At 39.2% G+C, this 22,371-nt stretch overlaps 2 protein-coding genes across 5 annotated transcripts; one reads left to right on the top strand and one right to left on the bottom strand.

The window, feature by feature from the left end:
* Positions 1-253: 253 nt before the first annotated feature.
* isoc2 (isochorismatase domain containing 2) lies at positions 254-13,156 on the bottom strand. 4 transcript variants are annotated; one of them, XM_079837012.1, is made up of 7 exons: positions 11,472-11,583; positions 11,145-11,213; positions 10,543-10,667; positions 9,620-9,832; positions 9,443-9,513; positions 8,987-9,104; positions 260-1,390 (listed from the first exon to the last, which is right to left on the bottom strand). In XM_079837012.1, coding segments are annotated over exons 2-7 (594 nt in total). In that variant the 5' UTR covers positions 11,146-11,213; positions 11,472-11,583; the 3' UTR covers positions 260-1,324. The 4 variants fall into 4 exon arrangements, with proteins under 4 accessions (XP_079693135.1, XP_079693138.1, XP_079693136.1 ...); XM_079837009.1 differs by lacking the exons at positions 11,145-11,213; positions 11,472-11,583 and adding an exon at positions 13,032-13,156 and having other exon boundaries at positions 254-1,390; XM_079837010.1 differs by having other exon boundaries at positions 11,145-11,594.
* Positions 12,154-21,542, top strand: u2af2a (U2 small nuclear RNA auxiliary factor 2a). Its single transcript, XM_079837007.1, is given in 11 exon segments — positions 12,154-12,606; positions 13,496-13,695; positions 13,697-13,829; positions 14,346-14,497; positions 14,671-14,787; positions 14,898-15,036; positions 15,170-15,249; positions 18,287-18,409; positions 18,706-18,813; positions 18,932-19,183; positions 19,279-21,542. Coding segments are annotated over 11 exon segments (1,488 nt in total). The 5' UTR covers positions 12,154-12,557; the 3' UTR covers positions 19,414-21,542.
* Positions 21,543-22,371: the final 829 nt, after the last annotated feature.

Here is a 22,371-nt window from a genome sequence, read left to right as displayed (position 1 = left end):
TCCTCTCTCGTTCTCTCCTCCTCCTCTCATGGCTGCACTTTCAGTGTTTTACTGGTGAGTAAGTTCCTGTTTCACTGCTGAAATAGGAGGGAAGTCGAGCAACAGGCGGGAACCCACTGTAATACTTTCCATTGAGATTTTCTTGGTCCTATGACATAGTGATCTTCGCATCCTGGTGGATTTCACACTTGACACACATTTAATAATGCAATGAAGCAAAAAAAAACAAAAAAAAACAAAAAAAAAAAACATGCATAATCAAGAGGCTTAGACATATTTTATTCTCATTTTATAATGATGCATGTACAGAATATAATCATTTGGCAATGCTTTACCATAAGGTTTTATACATTCATATCACTTTACATATAACAGTGAAGTACAATAAAATCTCATTTGTTAACATTAGTTAATGTATTGACTAACATGAACTAACAATTAACAATACATTTGTTACAGTATTTATTAATCTTCAATGTAAAAATACAGTTGTTCATTGTTTGTTAGTGTTAGTTCACACTGCATTTATGTTAACAAATACAGTTTTGATTTTAATAATGTATTAGAAAAAATTTGAAATTAACATTAACTAGGATTAATAAATGCGGTAGAGGTATTGTTCATTCTTTATTCATCAACTTTACTAAATGTGTTAACTAAAGTTAACTAATAAAATCTTATTGTACAAAATGTTACCTAAAATTGTATATTTATAAATTAAAATGAACCTATTAATCAATGCGGTAACACTTTATAATAAGGTTCCATTTGCTAACGTTAGTTAACATAAACTAACAAGGAAAAATATTCTAAAGTAGTTATTAATCTTAGTTAATGTAAATTTTTAAATGTACTAACAGATTATTCAAATCAAAAGTAGTATCTGTTCATATAGTTTAACGGACTTGTCATTTAATGGACGTACTAACATGAACTAACAATGAACAGCTGTATTTTTTATTAACTAATGCAAACTAATATTAATGAATACTGTAATGAATGTATTGATTAGTGTTAGTTGCATAAACAAACATTAGATGTTCATGAAAATGCTCATTGTTAGTTTATGATACCTAAAGCATTAACTAATGTTAACATGCAGAACCTTATTTTAGCGTTACCATAACTTACTTTTCTTCTGACACAGAATTTTAGAACGATCTGAAAACGATTTGACTTTATTTGCATTTCTATAAAAGTCAATATTATTTGCAATACGCAAATGCTCAATCATCACATGAGTCCAACAGGTTCAGAGAACTGTTGGTGCTGATTTATAGTAATTTATGTAACTATGTCTGCAGGGTGTGGTGTGTGACTGGCCCTATAGAGAGCTGTAGAAGGCCAGCAGGCCTGTATCAGGGGAGGGGTGAGCCAAGAGCTTCTGGATCTGTGTGCGAAAAATGAAGGAGGACAGGTCACAACATGATCGCAAACCTAATCACCACAAAATCCCATCCACCTCAGCGCCACCTCATTATGCTCTCATTCAGACACAAACACAACCTACAATTACAAGCAGTGGTTAAAAAAACAACAACTCAGGATCATATTATTAAAAGGGATAGTTCCCCAAAAACTCTTTTTAGGTAGGAATTAGATCTGTCAAGCTTAAAATGTAGCCAAAGCAAATTTTGGGGTGTATTCCTTTTAATACCAGCTGTGTTCAGTGTGCATGTGCATTAAGACATTTCCTACATATACATATATAATATATACATATACATATATAATATATATATATAATATATATATATATATATATATATATATATATATATATATATATATATATATATATATATATATATATTAGTGTAATTATTAAGCACACACCCATGCATGTATATATTTAAGAAATATTTGCATGTATATACTGTATATATAAATGTATCTTATATATAAATATAATTTTTTTTATAATGAAATGTTTTCTTCTTAAATACAGTGAGGAAAATAAGTATTTGAACACCCTGCTATTTTGCAAGTTCTCCCACTTAGAAATCATGGAGGGGTCTGAAATTGTCATCATAGGTGCAGGTCCATTGTGAGAGGCATAATCTAAAAAAACATCCAGAAATCACAATGTATGATTTTTTAACTATTTATTTGTATGATACAGCTGCAAATAAGTATTTGAACACCTGTCTATCAGCTAGAATTCTGACCCTCAAAGACCTGTTAGTCTGCCTTTAAAATGTCCACCTCCACTCCATTTATTATCCTAAATTAGGTGCACCTGTTTGAGGTCGTTAGCTGCATAAAGACACCTGTCCACCCCATAAAATCAGTAAGAATCCAACTACTAACATGGCCAAGACCAAAGAGCTGTCCAAAGACACTAGAGACAAAATTGTACACCTCCACAAGGCTGGAAAGGGCTACGGGGAAATTGCCAAGCAGCTTGGTGAAAAAAGGTCCACTGTTGGAGCAATCATTAGAAAATGGAAGAAGCTAAACATGACTGTCAATCTCCCTCGGACTGGGGCTCCATGCAAGATCTCACCTCGTGGGGTCTCAATGATCCTAAGAAAGGTGAGAAATCAGCCCAGAACTACACAGGAGGAGCTGGTCAATGACCTGAAAAGAGCTGGGACCACCGTTTCCAAGGTTACTGTTGGTAATACACTGAGACGTCATGGTTTGAAATCATGCATGGCACGGAAACTTCCCCTGCTTAAACCAGCACATGTCCAGGCCCATCTTAAGTTCGCCAATGACCATTTGGATGATCCAGAGGAGTCATGGGAGAAAGTCATGTGGTCAGATGAGACCAAAATAGAACTTTTTGGTCATAATTCCACTAAACGTGTTTGGAGGAAGAAGAATGATGAGTACCATCCCAAGAACACCATCCCTACTGTGAAGCATGGGGGTGGTAGCATCAGGCTTTGGGGGTGTTTTTCTGCACATGGGACAGGGCGACTGCACTGTATTAAGGAGAGGATGACCAGGGCCATGTATTGCGAGATTTTGGGGAACAACCTCCTTCCCTCAGTTAGAGCATTGAAGATGGGTCGAGGCTGGGTCTTCCAACATGACAATGACCCGAAGCACACAGCCAGGATAACCAAGGAGTGGCTCTGTAAGAAGCATATCAAGGTTCTGGCGTGGCCTAGCCAGTCTCCAGACCTAAACCCAATAGAGAATCTTTGGAGGGAGCTCAAACTCCGTGTTTCTCAGCGACAGGCCAGAAACCTGACTGATCTAGAGAAGATCTGTTTGGAGGAGTGGGCCAAAATCCCTCCTGCAGTGTGTGCAAACCTGGTGAAAAACTACAGGAAACGTTTGACCTCTGTAGTTGCAAACAAAGGCTACTGTACCAAATATTAGCATTGATTTTCTCAGGTGTTCAAATACTTATTTGCAGCGGTGTCATACAAATAAATAGTTAAAAAAATCATACATTGTGATTTCTGGATTTTTTTTTTTTAGATTATGTCTCTCACAGTGGACCTGCACCTACGATGACAATTTCAGACCCCTCCATGATTTCTAAGTGGGAGAACTTACAAAATAGCAGGGTGTTCAAATACTTATTTTCCTCACTGTATATACATACATGTTTGTGTATTTATTTATACACATAATAATTATACACAGTACACACACATAAATATTATGTAAACACAAACTTTTATTTTGGATTCAATTAATCATTATTCATTTTTCCCCAGCACTAATACACACACACACACACACACACACACACACACACACACACACACACACACACACACACACACACACACACACACACACACACACACACACACACACACACACACACACACACACACACACACACACACACACACACACACACACACACACACACACACACACACACACACACACACACACACACACACACACACACACACACACACACACACACACACACACACACAGATCAGGCCTGACATTGTGACCGGTGAAGTGAATAACACTGATTATCTCTTCATCACAGCACCAGTTAGTGGGTGGGATATATTAGGCAGCAAGTGAACATTTTGTCCTCAAAGTTGATGTGTTAGAAGTAGGAAAAATGGCCAAGCGTAAGGATTTGAGTGAGTTTGACAAGGGCTAAATTGTGATGGTTAGACGACTGGGTCAGAGCATCTCCTAAACTGCAGCTCTTGTGGGGTGTTCCCGGACTGCAATTGTCAGTATCTATCAAAAGTGGTCCAAGGAAGAAACAGTGGGGAACCGGCGACAGGGTCATGGGCGGCCAAGGCTCATTGATGCACGTGGGGAGCGAAGGCTGGCCCGTGTGGTCCGATCAAACAGACGAGCTACTGTAGCTCAAATTGCTTAAGAAGTTAATGCTGGTTCTGATAGAACGGTGTCAGAATAAACAGTGCATTGTAGTTTGTTGCATATGGGGCTGTATAGCTGCAGACCAGTCAGGGCGCCCATGCTGACCCCGGTCCACCCCAGAAAGAGCCAACAGTGGGCACGTGAGCATCAGAACTGGACCACGGAGCAATGGAAGAAGGTGGCCTGGTCTGATGAATCACGTTTTCTTTTACATCACGTGGATGGCCGGGTGCATGTGCGTCGCTTACCTAGGGAACACATGGCACCAGGATGCACTATGGGAAGAAGGCAAGCCGGCTGAGGCAGTGTGATGCTTTGGCCAATATTCTGCTGGGAAACCTTGGGTCCTGCCATCCATGTGGATGTTACTTTGACACGTGCCACCTACCTAAGCATTGTTGCAGACCATGTACACCCTTTCATAGAAACAGTATTCCCTGGCTCTTTCAGCAGGCTAATGTGCCCTGCCACAAAGCAAAGATGGTTCAGGAATGGTTTGAGGAGCACAACGAGTTTGAGATGTTGACTTGCCTCCAAATTCCCCAGATCTCAATCCAATTGAGCATCTGTGGGATGTGCTGAACAAACAAGTCCAATCCATGGAGGCCCCACCTCGCAACTTACAGGACTTAAAGGATCTGCTGCTAACATCTTGGTGCCAGATACCACAGCAATCCTTCAGGGGTCTAGTGGAGCCCATGCCTCGATGGGTCAGGGCTGTTTTGGCAGCAAAAAGGGGATCAACACAATATTAGGAAAGTAGTCATATGTTATGCCTGATCAGTGTGTATATATTTATATTTTAGGGACACTTTTTAATTGCCGGGTTTGACCCCCTTTCACCTTCAGAACGGCCTTAATTCTTTGTGGCATAAATTCAACAAGGTGCTGGAAAGAGATTTTGGTCCATATTGCCATGATAGCATCATGCAGTTGCTGCAGATTTGTCGGCAGCATATCCATGATGCAAATCTCCTGTTCCACCACATCCCACAGGTGCTCTATTGGATTGAGATCTGGTGACTGTGGAGGCCATTTGAATATAGTGAACTCATTGTCATATTCAAGAAACCAGTTTGAGATGATTTGAGCTTTGTGAAGTGGCATCTTATCCTGCTGGAATTTGCCATCAGAAGATGAGTACACTGTGGATATAAAGGGATGGAGATGGGCAGCAACAATACTTAGGCAGGCTGCGGCGTTTAAATGATGCTCAGTTTGTACTAAGGACCCAAAGTGTGCAAAGAAAATATCCCCACATCATTACACCACCAGCCTGAACCTTTGATACAAGGCAAGATGTATCTATGCTTTCATGTTGTTTACTCCAAATTCTAACCCTACACTCAAAATGTCGCAGCAGAAATCGAGACTCATCAGTACAGGTAACATTTTTCCAATCTTCTCTTGTCCAATTTTGGTGAGTCTGTTTGAATTGTAGCCTCAGTTGTCTGTTCTCAGCTGACAGGAATGGCCCCCGGTGTGTCTTCTGCTGCTGTAGCCCATCTGCTTCAAGGTTGGACGTGTTGTGCATTCAGAGTTGCTCCTTTGCAGACCTTGTTTGTAACGAGTGGTTATTTTATTTAAGTTACTATTGCCTTTCTATCAGCTCAAACTAGTCTGACCATTCTCCTCTGACCTCTGGCATCAGCAAGGCACAGAACTGCTGCTCACTGGACATTTTGTCTTTTTTCGTTAAACCCTAGAGATGGTTGTGCATGAAAATCCCAGTAGATCAGCAGTTTCTGAAGTTCTCAGACCACACTGTCTGGCATCCCTTTCAAAGTGACTTAAATTACCTTTCTTCCCCATCATGCTCAGTTTGAACTCCAGCAGACAATAGCGGTGTTCATCATCGCTCCACTATACCCTCATTCACTATTCCCAACATTACTCCACTAATATAGCTCACTTGAAGGAGTGAATGAAAACAAGTGTGTGAATTCAAACACTGAGTGCGTCGGAAGGGCTGCCACCTTTGCATAGTTTGTGCTTGCTAATAATTATTTGAAATTTAGAAAACTTGCAGCTCCAGTAGTAAGATGAAAAGATTTATCTTGAACTCTGTCATTGAAAACTAGCATGTATAAACTGTAATTAAACAATTCAATAATCTATTGAAAAGGAATTTATACCTGTATGATATTACACTGTAACATAGTGCATTATGGGAATTCTCAAGCCGTTGAGCGTACATCGGTTGTACACTTGTTATTGAAGTGCATTGTGGGATTGAATGAGTGCACTCGAAAGCATCTACTATATTCCGGACACCACTACAAATGGCTGTCCCCTTCAAATAGTGCCCTATTTAGGGTATAGGGGCAATTTAGGACACAATTAATGTCTAAATGACTAAATGCATTGAGTTGCTCCATATATATATATACAGTGAGGAAAATAAGTATTTGAACACCCTGTTATTTTGCAAGTTCTCCCACTTAGAAATCATGGAGGGGTCTGAAATTGTCATCGTAGGTGCATGTCCACTGTGAGAGACATAATCTAAAAAAAAAAAAATCCAGAAATCATAATGTATGATTTTTTAACTATTTATTTGTATGATACAGCTGCAAATAAGCATTTGAACACCTGTCTATCAGCTAGAATTCTGACCCTCAAAGACCTGTTAGTCTGCCTTTAAAATGTCCACCTCCACTCCATTTATTATCTTAAATTAGATGCACCTGTTTGAGGTCGTTAGCTGCATAAAGACACCTGTCCACCCCATACAATCAGTAAGAATCCAACTACTAACATGGCCAAGACAAAAGAGCTGTCCAAAGACAGTAGAGACAAAATTGTACACCTACACAAGGCTGGAAAGGGCTACGGGGAAATTGCCAAGCAGCTTGGTGAAAAAAGGTCCACTGTTGGAGCAATCATTAGAAAATGGAAGAAGCTAAACATGACTGTCAATCTCCCTCGGACTGGGGCTCCATGCAAGATCTCACCTCGTGGGGTCTCAATGATCCTAAGAAAGGTGAGAAATCAGCCCAGAATTACACGGGAGGAGCTGTTCAATGACCTGAAAAGAGCTGGGACCACCTTTTCCAAGGTTACTGTTGGTAATACACTAAGACGTCATGGTTTGAAATCATGCATGGCACGGAAGGTTCCCCTGCTTAAACCAGCACATGTCCAGGCCCGTCTTAAGTTTGCCAATGACCATTTGGATGATCCAGAGGAGTCATGGGAGAAAGTCATGTGGTCAGATGAGACCAAAATAGAACTTTTTGGTCATAATTCCACTAAACGTGTTTGGAGGAAGAAGAATGATGAGTACCATCCCAAGAACACCATCCCTACTGTGAAGCATGGGGGTGGTAGCATCATGCTTTGGGGGTGTTTTTCTGCACATGGGACAGGGCGACTGCACTGTATTAAAGGGTTAGTTCACCCAAAAATGAAAATTCTGTCATTAATTACTCACCCTCATGTCGTTGGACACCTGTAAGACCTCCGTTCATATTCAGAACACAAATGAAGATATTTTAGTTGAAAGCTGATGGCTGAGAAAGGCTTCAGACAGGCCTCCATTGGCATTCAGTACATTGACACTTCCAAGATCCATGAAAGGCACTTAAAACGTCGTTACAAAGTCTACGGTTTTACCGGTCTTACAGGTCTTCCGGGTGTCCAACGACATGAGGGTGAGTAATTAATGACAGAATTTTCATTTTTGGGTGAACTAACCCTTTAAGGAGAGGATGACCGGGCCCATGTATTGCGAGATTTTGGGGAACAACCTCCTTCCCTCAGTTAGAGCATTGAAGATGGGTCGAGGCTGGGTCTTCCAACATGACAATGACCCGAAGCACACAGCCAGGACAACCAAGGAGTGGCTCTGTAAGAAGCATATCAAGGTTCTGGCGTGGCCTAGCCAGTCTCCAGACCTAAACCCAATAGAGAATCTTTGGAGGGAGCTCAAACTCTGTGTTTCTCAGCATCAGGCCAGAAACCCGACTGATCTAGAGAAGATCTGTGTGGAGGAGTGGGCCAAAATCCCTCCTGCAGTGTGTGCAAACCTGGTGAAAAACTACAGGAAACATTTGACCTCTGTAATTGCAAACAAAGGCTACTGTACCATATATTAACATTGATTTTCTCAGGTGTTCAAATACTTATTTGCAGCTGTATCATACAAATAAATAGTAAAAAAATCATACATTGTGATTTGTGGATTTTTTTTTTTAGATTATGTCTCTCACAGTGGACCTGCACCTACGATGACAATTTCAGACCCCTCCATGATTTCTAAGTGGGAGAACTTGCAAAATAGCAGGGTGTTCAAATACTTATTTTCCTCACTGTATATGTATATATATATATATATATATATATATATATATATATATATATATATATATATATATATATATACACACATACAAAAATTTAATTCTTGAATTGAAAATAAGAAAAGTTATATATATACCCACACACACACACACACCCACACACAGACACCCTGATGAAGGCTTGTTAGCCACAACGTGTTGGTGTGCGGGTTTTCTACTTGTTTGTCATTCATTAAGATATATACATTATTAATATATAAATATTAATATGCACAAGAAAGAAATCAAAGGTATTGTTATCATCTATTCTAAATCCATCTAAGGTTTAAAATAATGAAAATATTGACAGACAGGTCGGCAGGTACCTCTTTAAAGTTTGGGTGCTTGGCATCTTGCACTAGTTGTAATAAAACTCCCTCTGTAGTGGTGAGAAACGCCCCACTCTGCTTCAGCCGTGACAGTGCAAAAAGACGATCTGTCTGACTGAAAAACAACAGGCAGATATATTTTGAAAACCCTGACAATCCCTTAAATAACTGACTTATAGGACATCAGATTTTACACAACCATCTCATCTGTAAGCAAACAGACCTTTAGAAAAAAAAAGCTTATAGATGCCATCCATCATTTGACTTTTTTGTGTTTGAAAAAATATGGGTGTGAGTAAAGAGGTATGTAGGTGTCTCATGTTTGCATTGATTTAAAACATAGTTTTTCATATTTTATCACATTATCACATAATGCTTTCCATAATATACATAAATATAGGATATCACAACGGTTTTCAATTTTGTATATTAAAAAATAAATTATTATTATACCTTCGAGATGAGACAGCATCTGCCACAATATGGACCTCCATGCCTCGTTCCAGAAGATCATAGGTTGTACACTACAGTAAAAACAACAACCTTAAAGATCATGATCAGGAGACAGTAAATGTGTCTGTGAAAGTAAAAAGTGCCATGGCATCAGTTTAACCATCCATTTGACGTTACCGCAATGCATGCTTGAGTCTCGATGCCACATAGTATGACTTGCTGAGGGTCTCCCAGGCTCTTGAGTGAGCTCTTGACACTGTCCGTCAGCATGGAGAAACTGGTCTTTGTATGAGGCTTCAAGCCCTCAGCCCCCAGCTCAGGAACAGTGGGGCCCAGACCTTTAGGGTATTGCTCTGTTAAAATCTGAGGGATGTTCAAGATTCGACATGCCTGGAAGAGAAACAAAATGTATTATGTCCATTTCCCGACCTACAATGGAACTGCCATATTACTAGAAATCAGAAAGAAATCAGTAAGTGAGGTATTTCTCACTTAAAGTGAAGCTTCATTTGAGCTTCTGTTTATGGTCGCTGATGAATGTTTATATGTGAATAAAAGACTAAATTAAATTTGGTCATCATATAAAGCGATCAAGTCTCTTTTAAAAAATTGGACTAGCCATGAGGATTAGTTTTAAGATCTCTTTTTGAACTTTTTGAAGCATAAAGTGTCAGTTGCAAAGCATCAATGGAGGGACAGAAATCTCAAATTTCATCCAAAAGATCTTCATTTGTGTTCCAAAGATCTAAGATCAAAGTCTCATTTTTGGGTGAACTAAACTTTTAAGGGTGACACAATAAGCATACAATTTTTTAATGAATAAATGTGCAATATTTTGTTTCAATAATATTTATTCTTTAATATTTTGTATTTTGAGGGGTTTTCATGGTACTACACAATATTCACCTGTAAATGATGCACCATTTCTCTATCTCTCTAAATAATTAAAACGTAAACGTAAAAATGACAGAAGACCACCAGAGGGATATAGATCATGCATAGAAAATCAGATAGCTGACAAGATGCAGTGATGACAGCACATTTAATATATGATGATTATAGATTGTGTTGTGCTGATTAACCAAAGGTGCTGATTGTACCTGTAGCAATCTTGCGGCATTGCTCACAATGTTTGTGAACTGGAAAATATTGGGTCTGAACTTCTCCTGAATGTCGCACAGTAGCAGCACTGAGCCTTTGGTGGACAGCCTGCCAATTCTTGCCACTGAGGAGACAACCAGATAATAATTATGTCACATGTAAACTGCATGTCTTTGTGCCAGGGCCCACTAGGAGGCCTTGGAAAACTTCCAGGGGGCCCCGATAATTCTTAAAATGATTTTAATTTAGTTCTAAAAGCATAATCTTAATTAAAATGTTAAATCGTTAATAAAGTTGCACATCTGTAAAACTGACAATATTTTTGAGTTTATGTTTCAGACAATGGGGGGCCTTGCAACCAAAAAGGTTGAGAACCACTGCTGTTTTACATTTTACTTGACAGTTATGAGAGTCTAACTACACCTAAACTTTAATGAAAATAAAAAGCATGTCTGAAACTATGTTGTGAGACTAATGAGCTCCTAATGTCTTGCATGTAAATAACTCTACGAATCCTTCTCATACATCCTGAACACAGACTTCAACCATAACACTGCGTTGACAGAGTTCAATGTCATTCAACGAGCAGTAACTTACTTACTGTTTGCAGTGTAATATGAGGGAGTCTCTCAGACCTCAAAGATCAAGATCAGGTCACCGTTACCAATACCTGTGTGTTATACAAGTGTCCACTACTCTTATTGCTCAATCTGTTGTTGAAACTGGTGGAGTATATGGTAATGACTAAACCGAGCACAACTCTAACAGATTCATAAATGACAGCCACGCACAAAATGCAGATGCAGCGCACTCAATATGGCACAAAGGTATATCCTAATTTCAACGTGTGCCCTTGAAAGATATATTTCCTTGATTAACGTTAATACTACAACAATGCAGCCCACTTCGCTCGCTGTTACACACAAACCTCCAGATACGAGCCCACTAGTGGCGTTTCGCTCGTGATTTTTTTAACCAATCTTTCAAATGAACGATTCTCAGAAACCAGAGCACAATCTAGCTCCATTCAAAGACTGATTATAGAAGAGCCAATAGAATTCGAGTAAGGGCTGTAAATGAGAATTTCATTGGTTGGGCCTTCTCAACGAAAACGCCCCCTTTACTAAACGAGTCGGTGTTTTGAGACTCGGATCGGCACTGAACGAACTGGACGGAAAATGCATCGGTTGAGTAAATCAGCTCACCCATAACCCTAACACTCGCACCCTCTGACGTAGCGGTGTGTAACCCATAAAAAAGGATCACTAAATTTGAACGAAACAATGTAATGAACAGATTCAAAAGATTCGAGTCAATGGGATGAATCAAAATCCCTACCACTGTCTGTTCACTACCTATGAGCAAATCCTATAGGGGGCGCTGTAAGATTCAAAACAATACAGTGTAGTTTTGTATTTTCTTTGTTTGTACTGAACATGTGAATTTACATGTTATGATTTTAAATGCATATATACACAGTACCAAAATCAGCAAAAGTAATGTATACCCGTTATATTACAATATATTTTAATGGCTCGATATGTAAAATCGACCCGGAAGTGTTTGGGAGGGGCCGCTGACCTTAGTGGGCGCACTCTCACGGCCTTGGCGTTTCACAGAGATTTTGTGGAAAATAGAGGCTGTATTTAACGTATCTCGATGTTTTTGAGGAATACATGAGCTCTTCCACGAGCAAAGCCCTCGTTTATTCCAGCACATCATCTGGTTCATGTGTGTTTCCTCCACGTCTCTTTGAAAGCACGTTTTCCTCATGCTAGTCTTTGTATGTTCTGAGCGTTTCTGGAAGGCTCCAGCTCGACTCCTGCTGCTCTTATTAAACTCCGCTTTGCTTTCCCGGGGTCGCATTTTTTCCCTTACACAAACTGTAGTTTCTTAACGCTCCACGCTTGGTGTGAAATTTATTTTCTTATTTGCGAGATATTCGCAACAACTGAATTGCTAGCTGCTAGCTAGCTCGCTTCACCCTCAGTCGGCGTGTTGGAGCTGCTGGAAAATGTCAGATTTTGACGAGTTTGAGAGACAGCTAACCGAGAACAAGCAAGGTGAGAAATAAGGGTATACTTGTGATGAAAGTGAGGGTTTGGTCAAGTGTGACAGTTGATGCGGTAGTGGTCAGTGAGTGGATCTGTTTCCCTGGATGTTCCTGCAGCCTGAGGGGTGGTTTGCATCATATTGCACAACAAAAAACACCCGACAAATGCAGTGCTGTTGTGTCTTATGTGTACTGCAAACCCAGTTTGCACAGCATGTGTGTTTGGGGCATGGTTTCACATATTGAGCTTTATGTATGTGTGCGTGCATGCATGCATAAATAGTAGCGAGTTAGTGCTGATCAGTTAAGCCATTACCAGGGCTTAGGGCAAAAATGTGATAATTAAAATGGCATCTATCCCTAATGTTATCTAGTTATATTTAGTTAAAGGCATAGTTCACCCCAAAATTAAAATTAATTACTTTATTTACTCACCCCCATGTTGTTCCAAGCCTGTATGATGCACTCTCTTCTGTTGAACGCAAAAGAAGAACATTCAAAGAATGTTGGTGATAAAACAGTTTTGGTGCTCATTGACTTCCATCGAATATCCCCCCCCCACCCCCACCAAAAAAAAAACACATTTACAGATTTTTTTTCAGTGTTGAGTATCTAAATATTGGGTAAATTATACAGATTTTAATTTTTTGGCGAACTGTCCCTGCAGTGACCATTTCAAAATAACTGAAACATTTCCCCACAAATAGACTATTTAAAAAATGAATGCTCTCATGAATGTACAAAATACTACTTTCAGCCACCAAATATTATTTTAACGAAAACAATTTCTGACACTGGTGCTTAGATGAGCGTCAGCAAGCAATGTAACACATCTTGAATTGAAGAAAATGCTCATTTTATTAATATTTTGTACATTGCTTTGCAACTCAAATGTGCAGCGGACCGAGACAAGGAGAACAAGCACCACCGGCGCAGTGGCTCGAGAAGTCGTAGCAGAGACCGGGACAGGAAGAGAAGGAGCCGGGACAGAGAAAGGAGAGGCAGCCGAGAACGTCATGGAGATAGCAAGGACCGCAGACACAGACGCAGGTACGTGGGGGAATTCTTAGGAGCCTGTAGATTTTTCAGATACCGTCATTGTTGGTTTCTCTTTCTCCCTGTGCAGTCGCTCTCCACACCGCGAGAAGAAAAAGATTAAAGTGAAAAAATATTGGGATGTTCCTCCCCCTGGATTTGAACACATCACACCAATGCAGTACAAAGCCATGCAGGGTAAGAGTCTGTTGTTCATTCTTTTCTTCTCTGTCCCTGTTTATACCCGCTATTGTGAATTTTTTTTTATTAATTTTTTTTTATCTTATCTTGATGCAACCCTGGACAATGGTGAATGGGTTTTGAATGTTTCTGTTTATGTGCTGCCTTAAAATTGTCTGACTGAATATTTGTAAAAGCATATAACTCTACCGTTCAAAAGTTTGGGATCAGTATGATTTTATTTTATTTTTTGAATTACTATTACTCAGGAAAGTGGTATTAAATTGATCAAATGCGACTGTAAAGACATTTACAATGGTGCAAAAAATATTTTTAATAAATGCTGTTCTTTTGAACTTTACATTCATCAAAGAATTCTGAAAGGAAAAAAATGTAAGCAGCACAATTAAGCAGTGTATAATAATGTTAATAATATTTCCAGAATCGGGTAACACTGGCCACTGGAGTAATTCAGCTTTGCCATCACAGGATTACATATGTGTAACATACTTTTAAACTTTTCTTGGTCTTCAGCGGCTGGTCAGATCCCGGCCACTGCTCTGCTGCCCACAATGACCCCTGAGGGTCTGGCTGTGACCCCAACACCTGTTCCTGTCGTGGGCAGTCAGATGACTCGACAGGCCCGGCGGCTCTATGTGGGCAACATCCCATTTGGCATCACAGAGGTGAGGTTCATTGTCAATGAGGTCAATGTCTTAATTCCCTCAATGTTATTATGAATCCATTCATATTCTGTAAATTGGAGTGCAACAGTTTTTTTTTAATGCTTTGCTTAGGTCTTGCTCCAGTATGATAATAGCAGTGCGTTCTGATTTCTCTTTTTTTTTTAAATAAATAGGAGTCTATGATGGACTTCTTTAATGCTCAAATGCGTTTGGGTGGCCTGACTCAGGCCCCAGGAAACCCAGTTCTTGCTGTCCAGATCAACCAAGACAAGAATTTTGCCTTTCTGGAGGTCAGTCTTAATTCTGAGAAGTAGAGTTTTTAATTTCTAGACCCTCACATAAATGATTCAGAATGTTTTAGGAGTGTAATATGAATGTTATTTTTATGTTTTATGTACAGTTTCGCTCGGTGGATGAGACGACACAGGCCATGGCATTTGATGGCATAATTTTCCAGGGACAGAGTTTGAAGATTCGCCGACCACATGACTACCAGCCTCTGCCCGGCATGAGTGAGAATCCCAGTGTCTATGTCCCAGGCACGTCACTCTTTAGCTCCCCCAATTCTTGTACGCTCAATGTTTTGCTCTCTTCAGTCATAATTTCATTGAAACTTTAGTGATTGATTTAATGTGGATCATTGTTGGTCACTCTCTGGCTCTTTCTCTGTAGGCGTCGTTTCCACGGTGGTGCCTGATTCGGCCCATAAACTCTTTATTGGCGGTCTGCCAAATTACCTCAATGATGACCAGGTTTGTGTTTAAAATGGCATTATGTGGCAGCACGTTCCAGTCACTGAGGGTTGCTGAGCTAACTATTGATTGGGCAGAACTGACTTCCCAGTATGTTTTATTTGCCATTATTTTGAATTTAATTAAATTAGAATTGTTTTGACCAAAGATATTTGCATAACTTGGCATGGCTTGTTGTTTTTAGCGGCTGTGCGGTCCTTAACCCCTGATGACAACACCAACTACAACAATGTGATTATGATAGCTTTTGATATTGGCAGATATGCTAATCTTTTGACTGTGCTAAACTGAAGAAGCGGGGTCATATTAATTTGAGGCATCTAGTTAATCATTTTATGCTTTACTAAAGGAAATATAATTTTTTTTATTCTCCTCCTCAGAACGGATGCATCCATGATATTAAAGGGTTGGTTAACCTAAACATTTCTCACACTCATGTCGTTCCAAAACTGTAAGTCTCGTTCATCTTCGAAACACAAATGAGGATCTTTTTGATGAAATCTAAGAGCTTTCTGTCCCTCCATAGACTTGATAGCTTTATATCAGGGGTGGCGAACTCTGGTCCGGGAGAGCCACAGTCCTGCAGAGTTTTGCATCAACCCTAATCAAACACACCTGAACAAGTTAATCAAGGTCTGAAGGGTTATTTAGGCCCTGTCCCAAATGGCACACTTCATGTGCACTTTCGGTCTTGTGGACTTACAATGGTCGCTGCGTGTCCGTTAAGTCCACGAGACCGCAGGGTGTCCCATTTGTCATTTTAGGTCTCAGAAGGGTGCTCGCGAGTGCCCCCTTTGAGGTTGATATGCGCCCTTGATGCGCACTTCTGCCGAGCCCGCACTGGTGCGGGTTTCGCAGCCGACTTCTTTACGGCAGTCAAAGCGGCATTACGTTGTGAGTGTGGACTCGGAGGAAGACCGTGAGGGTTTAGGTTGCCATTTGGGACAGGGCCTAGGAAGCTACAGACAGGTGAGTTTTATCACAGTTGGAGCTGAAATCTGCTGGACTGAGGCTCTCCAGGACCGGAGTTTGCCACCCCTGCTTTATATGATGAACAGATTGGATTGAGTATTAAGTATTAAAGGGTTAGTTCACCCAAAAATTTAAATTCTGTCATTAATTTCTTACCATCATGTCATTCGACACCCGTAAGACCTTTGTTCATCTTCGGAACACAAATTAAGATATTTTAGTTTAAATCCGATGGCTCAGAAAGGCCTCCATTGGCAGCAATCTAATTTGCACTCACAAGACCCATAAAAGCTACTTAAGACATTGTTACAAAGTCCATCTCACTACAGTGGTTCTACAATGTCCATCTCACTACAGTGGTTCTACAATAATTTTATGAAGCGATGAGAATAGTTTTTGTGCGAAAAAAAATTAAAAAACCCTTTATTCAACAGGTGCTTTTCTTCTGTCTAGGCCTCAGACGTGAACTCACGTTTGTTTACAAGCAGAGGAAGACGCGCCATATCTAAGCTGTTAAATTCTACATTGATCGTGCTTTAGATCTTGGCGTAGTGGTCAAAATGGGGCTATAGTGTGCATTTCCTGGATGCCCGAAGGCTGGCTCTACGTCATATTCTCGTGCATGCGTCGTGGTGCTTCGTGAGTTCACATCAGAGGCCTAGACGGAAGACAAGCACCTGTTGAATAAAGTCGTTTTTTGTTTTTTTTTCGCACAAAAACGATTCTCGTCGCTTCATAAAATTATTGTAGAACCACTGTAGTGAGATGGACTTTGTAACAACGTCTTTAGTACCTTTTATGGGTCTTTTGAGTGCAAATTACATTGCTGCCAATGGAGGCCTTTCTGAGCCATCGGATTTCAACAAAAATATCTTAATTTGTGTTCTGAAGATGAACAAAGGTCTTACGGATGTCGACATGAGGGCAAGTAATTAATGACAGAATTTTCATTTTTGGGTGAACTAAACCTTTAAGCTCAAACGTGCTGCATAACACATGAAAATGAACCTCATTGGTTCTTGCACGTCAAGTGAACGTGCTTGATCATCCGTGTATCATAACTGATGTGTGTGTTGATGAATGTTTTTATATGAATAGCCTAAATTCAATTTGTTCATCATATAAAAGCGATCGTGTCTCTTCAGAAAATTGACTGAACCACTCAATTCATATGGATCAGTTTTACGATCTCTTTATGAACTTTTTGAAGTGTCAAAGTGGTGGTTGCATAGCTGTCAATGGAGGGACAGAAAACTCTGATTTCATCAAAAATATCTTCATTTGTGTTCCTAAGATGAATTAAAGTGTTACGGGTTTGGAACGACATGAGGGTGAGTAAATGACAGAATTTTCATTTTTGGGTGCACTATCCCTTTAAACTTTGACGCCTTAAAGTTCCCATGTATGTAGGGTTGCCATGTCTGCATATCAAAATGAGTCCATTGGCCAATCAGTACTAGCCCAAATAAAATGTTACCCGCATACCTAAAATAGATATTTTACAGTCACTGTTATGACCTCTACACAATTTCAACTTGAAAATCACTATGTAGTAGTAAACATAAACACAGTCTGTTTTCATAAATGAGCTCACAGGAGCGCAAAGGTTCCTTACCAGTGACTCCTCACAAAACTTAACATCTAAAACAGTTTTATCGTTAGTAGAATATAAAAAATTTCAGTACAAGCATTCAAAGTCAAATATAATTTGTGTCAAACCTTTAACCCGTGGCAACCATTTAAAAGTTACCTAATTTCGCAAAAAAGCTTGTCGTTGTGAAAAATGTATATATTATTTTAAACTCTTATTCTCATCAAGGCTGCATTTATTTCACCAAAAATTCAGTAAAACAGTAATATTAAAGTATAACAACTTGTAGTAATATTTATTTTATTTGAAATACATGGTTTCTATTTGCATTTTTTTAAATGTAATTTATTCCTGTGATGGCAAAGTTGAATTTTCAGCAGCCATTACTCCAGTTCTGTGAATATACACACACGTATATATGTATAATATTTATATCAAAATAATTTGAAGTAAATGGTTTTCCTTATTCCACAGGTCAAAGAATTGCTGACATCGTTTGGTCCGCTGAAGGCCTTTAATTTGGTCAAAGACAGCGCTACAGGCCTTTCTAAGGGCTATGCCTTCTGTGAATATGTTGACGTCAATATCAATGACCAGGTGATGAAAAGCAAAGCATTAGATCTAGATAATCAGTCTGTCAACTCCCAGCAAGTAATACGCTTATACAACACTTTTTTACAATCACCCAACACTTACCTTTGTCCCATGCATGTATCGTGGGCTTCATCACATTACATACGTGTACATATATTACATACACTGTATAATGTGGGCTGTATCTGTAGATCCATGAGAATGAAATAATTGGCCCAGGATTTATCCATGGGTTAGAACAGGAAATGAGCTAGAGGCGTGTCAGAGCTGTTGATTGACACCCATGTAACCTCTCCAAGGCACACTGTTCACTGTCACAGGCCATCGCGGGGCTAAACGGGATGCAGCTGGGGGACAAGAAGCTCCTGGTTCAGAGAGCAAGCGTGGGCTCCAAGAACACCACACTGGTGAGAGATGTGAACGTTATCATCGATTACCTTTGTGTATGGTTGATGTGCTGAATGTAGGCCACATAGACCTTATCTCTTATTTCTCACTCTCGTCCCCTCTTTCTTTCATCTAAAGACTGGTATAAACCAGACTCCAGTTACCCTTCAAGTTCCAGGTCTCATGAACAGCTCAATGACTCAGATGGGTGGCATTCCCACAGAAGTATTGTGTCTGATGAACATGGTGGCCCCTGAGGAGCTGCTGGATGATGAAGAGTATGAGGAGATTGTGGAAGACGTCAGAGACGAGTGCTCTAAATACGGTCAGGTCAAGAGCATCGAGATTCCACGCCCTGTAGACGGCCTGGAAGTTCCTGGCACTGGAAAGGTTTGATAACTACATGTACATTTGAATGTAAAATGTATAAGTAACTTGTTAAAACTGTTATCTATGGAGTTTTTTTTCTTCTATTTTTCCCTTAGATCTTTGTGGAGTTTATGTCAGTGTTTGACTCTCAGAAGGCAATGCAAGGCTTAACAGGAAGGAAATTCGCCAACAGAGTGGTGGTGACTAAATACTGCGACCCTGATGCCTATCACCGCCGCGACTTCTGGTAGAGACTGGACTGAATCAAGAGCGAGAGAGATGCAGATGGTGTGATATCAGTCTCTCGGAAACCCCTTATTTTGTAGGTTTATGAGGTCTGAGAGGGTGTGAGGTTTTTTGTTTTTAAATCTGGCAGACTAAAAACATGACTTGTGATTGGTCAGAATGTAGCGAACCAATTATTTGTCATGTTTTTTTTTTGATGGCAACATTGAAGTATGTGCAAAGCTTTAAGATGGGAAAATAGACTGTACTATGTCATTTTCTACAGAAAATGATACAATTAGACATGCCACTAAACTTCCAGCTTAATTTTGGCCCATAGTGATTTTACATGTCAGTTTTTTTTCTCAATGTTGAATACCTGCTCTATCATCTGTACAGCTCACACTTTGAGCCAGACTGATCAGATAGGAGTGAGAGGAGGATGTAAAGGAGCAAGTGAGGGAAGAGAAATGATGACAACAACAGAAATGAATGTTACACTCAAACAAGAAGGTGAGAGGGGGTATTTGAGGAGAGATGTCTTTGATACTTGGATATTGTTTTTATGTAGGCTGTGAAATGAGGATTCCTGTGTAAAAGTGCAGTTTAAAAAAGCCAGAGAAGTTCATGGGTTGTCTTTTGACACCACACGTGTATGAGGTAAAGCCGCTACAGGCGTGTCTATCTTGTGGAGGGTAAATATTAACAATTAAGTCTATACTGTCTTCTATCTTGCCCCTCCTCTCTTTTTTCCTGCTATCTCTCCCTCCTTTTATAATAGTTGTACTGTTTCTTGTGAACCGTATTTTCCTGGCCCCATCTAACCAAATTTATACACAGTGAAAAAGAAACTTGTCTCTCTTTTTTTTCTTTCTTTTATTTTTATACATTCTGTATCTAACTGTCCACTGCTGTTTTTTTAAAACTGTAATAAGCTGAGTTGATTTAATACAATGCATTTATGTATGAGGACCAGAGAAACAGTCTGGTGAAATAAACCCAATGCGTTTGAATCGAATCGCTACGCACTGCATCTGTATTCTGCCAGCAGATAGTGCTAACAGGCACTGCTCACTTTAACTAGTTTAATGCCGGTACGGTATCTTGAGTATTATGAGCAATGGGTCAATCTGTAGTCAGTCTGTTTTTAGACTTGGGGGGGTGCGGGAGTTTTTTGGATTGGGGTAGGGTGTTGTTTGTTTTTTTCTCAAATAAAAAAACAAGAACAAATATCATTAAAATGTTGATTACCGATATTCATGTGATTCTATGAGTTGACTGGAAATTATGAAATGCAGAGAATTGCTTCGCACATCCAGGAGAATGAAACTGAAAAAAGTCCTCTGTAAAGACTGGGGGGAAAATAACACTTTACAATAAGGTTCATTAGTTAACATGAACTAGTAAAGAACTGCACTTATAAAGCATTTATTTATATTTGTTAATGTTAATTGCAACATTTACTAATGCATTATTAAAATCTTGTTAACATTAGTCAATGCACTGTGAACTAACATTAACAAACCATGAACAGCTGTATTTTTATAATCTAACGTTAACAAAGATTAACTAATGCTGAACAGAGGTGTTGTTCATGGTTAGTTCATGTTAACTAATGCTTTAACTAATGTTAACTAATACAACCTTATTGTGAAGTGTTACCAAAGTTGTTTTACTGGGTGGTTAATTTTAATAGAATATAATAAACTGCTTTTAGCTGCTTGGCAAGGGTATATGAATATACATTTTTATTATGTAGAAAACAAATTGCATAACTGGTTAATGGTCTGCTAGTCTCAGACGTCAGTGGCACAACTACGAACCACCTGATGAGTGTTGTGAAAACCATTCTGAAAATATATTCCGAACCTACTGACTGCAAATTTTCAGGGAGCCAGGAAAAATTTGTTCACAAGCTCAACAGTAAAATTTTCTGGTTTAGTTAGCCCAGTACTTCTGTTTAGTACTTATGTGCCCTCCCACAAAAAAAAATATTTGTGGGAATTGCAAAATGAGCCATTTTAATATATTTACTATGAAGTTTTTTTTTTCTTTATAAAACGTGCGTTTTACACTTTTGTTTAACAAATAAAAATTGCACCTGGAAATGTATCACCTGCAATGTCAATAAATGAAACAATTTTGCTGGAAATTGATATTATGGTGCAAAACAAACTGACCAATTTTTTTTAATTTTTTTTATTTGTTAACACCTCATCTAGGTTAGCCAGCTAGTTAACATTATCATGGAAACAAATCGGTAGTTTGCAACAATGTTGAATGTGACATTAATGGCATCAAGTCTTGGCAAGTAAATAAGATACTCAAGTGTGGTTTTATATTCTGCTTTGTTGTTAAAGTTCAGTGAAATAGTGCTCACGATACTTTGGAGAGATCACAAATATTTTCTACTGATTTATTCAGCGCTGTATCTAAAACCATTTTTGAATGGCTATGGCGTATGAATAAACTACTACTAATGGATGGATAGAAACATGTTCTGTTGGCTTATTAGAGACCATCTTTTTGGCTTCATTATTTTCTCCTGTCGATAATGCCCCAATATTATGTCTTCTAGCCAGTTCTAACCATCTTTATTTTCACCCTTTTTTCTTTCTCAGACATCATCTTTGATTTAATTTCATCTATAACTTTCTAAGCTGCCTAAACAGTCCTCTCTCTCTTTTCTGTCTTTGCAACTGTAACTCCCACGCTCTTAATGTCATTAACAGGTGCTTGTCCAAAATAGAACCCTTGCCCATACGCCACATGCACACATGCAAACATCAGTGGATCAGCTGACATACACTCAACTTCATTTCCCGCACATATGCAAAGCTCACACTGACCTACACTGAATAATTAAAAATCTATCCATGCATAGAAAAATACTCTTGCTTTGACCATCTACTCGCGCTTAAGCTGTCATACATACAAAGTATCTTCAACTTGATTGCATGAGCCCCAGTCCAACTTTTCTCCAC

This window comes from Gobio gobio (assembly GCF_949357685.1).
Source record: "Gobio gobio genome assembly, chromosome: 15".
Classification (NCBI taxonomy): domain Eukaryota; kingdom Metazoa; phylum Chordata; class Actinopteri; order Cypriniformes; family Gobionidae; genus Gobio; species Gobio gobio.
The sequence above is the reverse complement of the archived record's forward strand: the minus strand, read 5'-3'. Positions and strand labels throughout refer to the sequence as shown.

Bases quoted from the DNA above. Each gene is read 5' to 3' on its own strand.
- isoc2 (XM_079837009.1), bottom strand. From the start codon at position 13,092: ATGTTCTTCTTTTGCGTTCAACAGAAGAGAGTGCATCATACAGGCTTG. The intron at 9,833-10,542 runs GTACAATCAGCA...TTTCTCTTCCAG, and splicing joins ATGCCGCAAGATTGCTACAG to GCATGTCGAATCTTGAACAT. The intron at 1,391-8,986 runs GTACCTGCCGAC...TTTCGCACACAG, and splicing joins AGCACCCAAACTTTAAAGAG to ATCCAGAAGCTCTTGGCTCA.